General features: G+C 34.4%; 1 protein-coding gene across 1 annotated transcript; it reads right to left on the reverse strand.

The window, feature by feature from the left end:
* Positions 1-461: 461 nt before the first annotated feature.
* Positions 462-3,085, reverse strand: LOC134247931 (uncharacterized). The gene is made up of 3 exons (XM_062730329.1): positions 2,764-3,085; positions 2,252-2,324; positions 462-1,041 (listed from the first exon to the last, which is right to left on the reverse strand). Exons 1-3 carry the CDS (start codon positions 2,903-2,905, stop codon positions 462-464), a joined length of 795 nt encoding a protein of 264 aa, XP_062586313.1. The 5' UTR covers positions 2,906-3,085.
* Positions 3,086-7,516: the final 4,431 nt, after the last annotated feature.

Consider the following 7,516-nt stretch of genomic DNA (forward strand, 5'->3'; position numbering starts at 1 on the left):
GAGTTTACAAAAAAAAAATTTCAAAAGGTTGTTTGAGAAATGTTTCCATCTGATACTTTAATGCATGTATTCTAAACCGTATCTTAGATAATAGTATATATCAATGTATCGTCCCAACCCAGGAGGTGAAAGCTGAATTTCATAATTTCACCATAATCATTATTTACTCATCATCATCTTTGATAAGGTCAGATCTTAAGTTTACCAACGCAGCACAAACAATCAAGTATTTACTGAGTTTCTTCACCGAGGTAACTGGAACTATCTGACTCAATATGCGGAAAACCTTTAATCGTCTAATAGCCCGTTCAACGTGAATCCGTACCGTGGCAATTCTTCTGGTCTCTGTAACATCCTCTTCTGAAAGTTGGTCTTTACCTTTTGTAAAAGCTGGAATGTTAAGTTTCACTTTCAGAGGAAAGAGTAGGTCATCGATGGTAAAACCTCGATCGGCCATGATTTCATCCCCAGGAAAAAGGTGGAAGCCAAACTATTAAGTTTTTAAGTTTTGAAGCCATAAAAGATAGTCTTTGATTAAAAATATTGCATGCATGAGACTCAGATATACCAAATCTGTTGGCAATATCTGCAAACAGTAAATTAAGCCTTAATTTAATAAGAACTAGTAAGACTTGATCTGACACAGGCATAGTAAATGTCAGTGGGTTGTTCAAACTTTCCATAACACGCAAAAGAGTTCTAAAAGTCTTTAACGGCAGTCCTGTGTAAAGCAAGGCTAAGGAGTTGGTAGTTATGTCAGCAGCACTGAGACGTACGTGTAAGGTGTTGCAGTTTACACCTTTTTCCTCCATCTTGATGACTCTTGTTTGTGTACCTGAATTCCTGGATCCTGCAAGGAATGTTCTTGCATATTCATGTTCACACAGTGTGAGATCCGTCCACTGTGTGCCTGCAGATCTGCTTTCTGTCATGCTCGTCTGCACAGAAGAAGATGTCATGTTTGGTTCAGTTTGAATGTTGAAGGTTTCGACTTCATCTGCAGCAGTAGCAGCCAGTTTTTGTTGTTTTATAACTTCTGTCCTGCAAAAGATTTACAGTATAATACAAGAATTGACGAACATGAAAGCAAAATCATAAATTTCAAGTTCTATTAATAGATAATTTAATTTTAGTTGTAACATGTCATTTGATTGGTAAAACGGTTTTATCCATTTTGTATAACATAACTTGCCTACGTCACAATGAGTTAGGTCAATAACGTATTAATCCACTTGACGTTAACATTTAAAATATGCAATATTTGAAGCCTTTAACCAAAGGAAAATAAGGAAAAATTGTCTCATTGTCATTATTGAAATAAAATTATAAAGGTATGAAGCTTATTTCAACTTATGTTATACGATATAACATAACTTTGGGCAGTTTATGCTTTATACACCGCGAAACATAACTTGGGGCAGTTTACGCTTAAGTTTATAAACCGCTTCACGGTTCACAAAGTGTAAACTGCCCAAAATTATGTTATATCATGTAACGTAAGTTGAAATAAGCTTAATTTTTTAAATAGAGTTGTAATGATACAGGAATATATTGATTGTAATGATCCTGAGTTTCAACAATACGCATATCGTAAGATTCATCTTTTCAGAAAGTGATAGCAGAAGTTTCCTTTACAATAAAAGTTAAAAAAAAACAAAACAAGATGGCGCTCGAAAATGACCATTATGACCACTCTCATCGAGTATCTCCACATATTATACGGGGTAACTATCATACTAACTTATTTACATTTGGAAGTGGGGAGGGGGACTAATCTGTTGCTGTCAGGTATCTCTAACAATAATATCTAATTTTCTGAAATTATTTTCAATGGCAGCACTACAAAATATATATTTATCTCTGCTCTTTCATTATTTGGAGTCACACATACCAGGCACGTAGCATCGTTTTTGAAAGTGGGGGGGCCAACCTGAGAAAATTTTTTTACTTACCTAAAAAAAGTTGACAAGCAAAAAAAAAAAAAAAAAAAAAACACCAAACTCGAAAATCCTATTTCGGGGGGGGGGGGGGGGGGGGGGGGGGGGTAGTGGCCAACTTTTTATCAAGGCAAAGTTCCTTTCATTTTCAATTTTTTCCTATATTTTCTTATTATGTATATACTGTGGTAAACAGTGGGGGGGGGGGGCAACTATCTTTTCAATAGACATTCTCTATAGTAAAGATACTGTTGGGGAAAAAAGGGGGGGGGCCAGGCCCCCCTGGCCCCCCCAGATACAACGTGCCTGCATACCCATCCGTCTTTTGTTCTGCAACAAACTTCCTTTTCAAAAGTCGACGACCAACTTTTATGGGAGCTTCATAACCTGTAAAAATTTTCGACATTAAATAGACAAAATCTAGCAGCATTTAACTTGTACATAGATCACTGAACAGATGAATAAAGGGGGTATGGTTGTATCAAACGACCACCTTACCACTCTGAGTATCTTGTGCATAAACATAAATTGTGCAAGCTATATAGTAGTTACCATTTTTTCTTGAAACCCACGTTCAGTTCGCTTTAAAAATTTAAAACTGTGCATATCAAAACAAGAAAATATAAGGCATGTAAACTATATACTATAGATTATATTTTGTGCTTGCATTTACAAATTATTTTAAAACGTGGTAAGGCACAATAAATTAATATTATGCCTTGTTTGTGAATGCGTCGTTGCAAGCTTCGTTCTACTTTCACTTTACATGAATGTCAAATCTATTTTTAAACATTATGTATGCAGCTTTTTTATGTTATAAACAAACCTAAATTCAGACTGGGTATGGGATTTCTTGCAGTTGGTCGCCCATCTATAAAATGTGTTGAACATACAAACACATTCTTCGGCAAATCATTGCGATGCAGTGCTCGTTGCCATTGAAGTTTTTCGGGCTCCGCTTTAGGCATCTTGTGAAGGCTGTATGGAACAATGCACGGACAATCTTTGTGGAGAATGTCACCGTGAAGTTTGCAGATAGACTGCTTCCACAAATAAATTTTTTTCTGTTGTTAAAACAGTTAAATACCGCACAAGATTCACCCCCTCCATCTTTAAACATCTTTCACGGCTCACGGGTTTCACGGTTGTAATGGCGGATGCATCACGTGACATGTGATGGCTACGCTCTGTAACTATGACGTAATTGCGGGAAAAAGTTGTGTATATGACTACACTGTATTTTCTGCAATAAACAGATAATTTCATTAAAACCAAGGCACGTTTATCATTCGTTTAACTTTTGTCGTTTTTCTCGCGGGAACGTTGCTTTAAAGTAAGTGCACGAAGCGATGCACTGTGGGTCAAAATAACTGGGGGAAAAATGCTATGGAATGAATGTGCAGAAGTCCGAATGTCTCTTCGCCCAGGCGTTGACGTTAGAGCTCGGAGTTACGAGCGTCGCTTCGCGACGCTCGCAGTGCTCGCTATAAAGGGAAAACTTAAACACACGAGCTAAAGTATATTGAAGACATGTACGTAGTTTATACACATGTATGTTTTACTACGCAGTAAATTCGAGACGTCGAGTCTCAATTCTGATATCTAGACACCTCGGATATCTCGACATTTCCCGACTGTTCCGCCGATGTCGAGATAACGAAGTTTACCTGTATAGTTAACAACGTTAATCTATATTTTACATCTGTAAACCATAGTTAAGGCGATAAACACCGAAAACAATTATTTTCGATTGCAAAACATAGATTATCTGATAAATACAGTTTCACGATTTTTAAACTATGGTTTACAACTCTTAGCTATAGTTTACGATCGTAAATTATAGTTTACAGACGTGAATCTATATATTTATTTATCATCAAAATCTATTTTTAACGTTTTATTACAGACAGGTACACTTAGATTAGCATTCGTAAACTATAGTTAACAACCGTTAAATATAGTTTTACAGATGAAAACTAAAGTTAACGAATTGTAAACTATAGTTCACGGTTTGTGAACTATTATATAGTATACAGTCGATAAACCTAGTTTATTAATTGTGAAACTAGGTTTAGCTCATTTGTATGAATTTGGCGTGTCATAGCAACTATAAAGGGGGATGTACCAGCCATATTGGATTTAGTCTGGTGTAAAATAAGAAATACCAAGAATGCGCTTAATACTTTACCAAACTAGCCCAAACTTACTTAAAGTGCTAATGCACTCATTGCAGCCCGGAGGACCGGGCTGCTCTATTCATATAAGTTTAAGTGTTGGTATATGGGGATTGAGCTGGAAGAAGTTATTCAGAATTAAAGGTTTTCTAAACATTAAAAAGATTGTCAATCAGAATGTTCTTTCCCTTTATAAATTACTAAATACATAATATATCTATTTCCATAAAGTGAATTTGTAAACAAATATTTGTTTTTGATATTTAATATATAAAGTTGCTTCTATAGAAAAAACCGCCAGTTCCCTTATTTTAGAACATCGAATTTTCCTAATCGCATAAAAACGTTATCTACACAGATCGTGTTTAATATTTTCAAAGTGAAATATACATGCACATTTCTAATAATAGGTATTGCATGAGTCTAGTTTCAATTTATATTTTATGCATCCAAGATTTACTTAAAGAATTGATACAATTTTAAACGGACCTTTTTGTTCGATTTTCATCCGACTTTAAGTTTTCAAAATACTCTCCACTCCCTATTGTCTCTGTCATTAAATTTGGACGCATGCTTTTTTCACACATATTGAAGCGGTTTAATGATCAAGACTCGTTTCCATTGTTTACTTTATTTAATTCCCGAGCGACAATTGATGGTTACATCAATGCTTTCTTGTAACCTACTGTTGGAGATCAAAATTAGTAAATAATTAAGTTTATTTTTCTTTAATTAGGAGGAAATTAATCATGTTTGAACTGCGCAGCTACAGCATTCACGAAATGAAAAATACATTGAAAATGATGTCAGTTCGGTTCATTGATAATATGGCTACATCCATTTGTTTCGCTTTTTTCTTGTCATTATCCATAATTCTTGAAAGTTTTATTCTTCATATGGGGTCTTCCTGAGGCCATGTGTTCATTACGTTCGCCATTCCTCTGTCACACAGAGTTCAAAATTGAAATAACATTGATTTTAGAATAAATGCGACCATAACAACATAAAGACAAAAAATTAATAAGTAATATTCCTTAGGTTACATAACTTTCTTATTTAATTTGTTGCATCGCATCGTCTGATTAATGAAAAACGCGATTTTAATTCCCACTCCAGCAAATCGGGAAAAACTGTTCTGTATAAAAAGCTCGAGTATCCTCAATCATATCATTCAGCTGAACACGTGGTTGGTATGTTCATATATCTGCTGTGGATAGATGTGTTTATTACCATTATTATATTTCATTTTTTATGGAACAAGTCTTGATAATTTGTTGGTTTCTTTAAAACTAAAGAAAAAAGTTTTTAAAAAAATTGCCTAATAGAAGTGTTTACGGCGGGTCTCTTTTCTGTGGCAATAAAAGTTATTTTTTAATGGGGCTCTAAAGGGAGGATGGTTAGCTTTTAATTTGAAAATGATAAACAATATGCGGTGCATTAAAAACAAATTGTAATTACATGTATTATATTCGAAAAGTTGGTACATATGCATGTCTATTCTGTTTAGCAGTTAGATAGAAAAAATACTCAGAGATAGGATTTCCTTCAGGCACCTCGCATAAATACCTAGATTGTTTGCGATTGTATGGAGTTATGTTTGGACATAAAACACACCATATCTCATTATGATGACGAAGTTGTAAGCTTTCACCAGCATACGAAGTTTGATAAATATTCTTTCTTTGTTTGTTATTACTGGAATTAACGGAAGCAGCTGTTGCAGAAAAAATACATTACCCGCGTAAGCGGGTTATGTAATTTTTTTCTGGAATAGTTGCGACCATTAATTCCAGTAATAACAAACAAAGAAAGCATTTTATTGTTTATATTTATATCTGTTTAAATAATAATTTAAAGAAGGATCAAAAAGTTTAATAATTATATTAATGATGCGAACGTCTTTATACGTTACATTGATGGAACAGCCACTGATCAAGAAATCTGTACAGGCGACATGCCTAATGTAGTTCACGCAGTGATTAACGCAATGGGTTTTCTTACGAAATAAAGGAGCAAATATTCAGCGGATATTATTACTATAATTACTTTAAGCCACTCTATAACACAATGCCTCTTTTAAAGGTGTTCATATCATTTGAAACATTTTGCAACTGTAATTCTCTCCTACTTTTTAGGAATATTATGTGCCTCCATATTAAAGCTGAACACGATTCGTAAAAGTATTGTGTCCGCCATTTTAGTTCTCGAGACTCGCTACTCTGCAGACCCCTATAAATAGGGCAAGATTTAGAGACTGTTCAGTTTAATCAGTCGACACCGGAGAAGACGGACGTATGCTATACAGGACTTGGTAGCTAGAATAATAACGTAATACTTCGTCTAATGCAGGGAAGTAAGATACCAAATAAATTTATAATTATAGGTACATAAGTCTGTTCAGTATACAAACAACATAGATAAACGTAACTGCAATAAAATATAAACAAAGGTAATGCAAGATAACCAGCACGAACACGGGTCGCCATTCCACGACGATACCTGTGACAATAAAGCAGTCAGGTGTAACGAATACGACCATTATACCCTAGTATTGATGTATCGTAGATAATGCTATCAAAAATGGCGTAAGCCTATTTACGAGTCGTGTTCAGCTTTAAGTATAGGTCTTTAAAAAAAAATCTGTGCTAAAAATAGACCACGTGCTGCTATCCATGAACTACTTTCATGGCTCTTTACACTCATTTTGAAGACAACAGTACCTTGTTTTGAACTTGGGATTACCATTTAAGTCCAAAATTTAGACATTTTCTCAACAAATGGTTGCAGAGAGAACATTAATGCACACTTTGCATTTTTTTTTTTTGGATTTTTTAAGGCTCTGCTGAATTCTGTAGCTGCGCAGCTCTAAGGAGCATATCAAAAGCATTTTTCTGCAAAAGTATAGATTATTGTCTTTCTGACATACTTTCTATTTATCAATAAAAATATGCATTATGACTACTTTAAAGTAGTCATAATGCATATTTTTATTGATAAATAGAAAGTATGTCAGAAAGACATTATATATATGCACAACAAGCATTTAATTATGCATATTTATTGTATCTTTATCATATGGACTTAAAAGTACAATGAAGCGCATTGAATTGAAAAAATTTTCCATTTGGGCGAAACGTTACGAGTCATGTTTTGAACGTCAATTATAAACATAACGACACGCCCATTTCTTTATCTAGAAACGAGAAAGGAATATTCGTCGTAATGTTTTAGGACACTACACTTTCCGCGACAAGTAACATGATTTACATGTACACTGAAATGAAGATTTTTAAATAAGAAAGATATATGCATAGAGTTCCCGCTTATGTAAAACACGCATTGTACATTGTACATAATTAATATGATTTTATCGTGCTTATTGGAGTTAGCATAGCACATGTATCA

Source organism: Saccostrea cucullata, unplaced genomic scaffold, assembly GCF_032062105.1.
Source record: "Saccostrea cucullata isolate Sc308-1 unplaced genomic scaffold, CSIRO_AGI_Scuc_v1 ctg13842, whole genome shotgun sequence".
In the NCBI taxonomy this organism is placed as follows: Eukaryota; Metazoa; Mollusca; class Bivalvia; order Ostreida; family Ostreidae; genus Saccostrea; species Saccostrea cuccullata.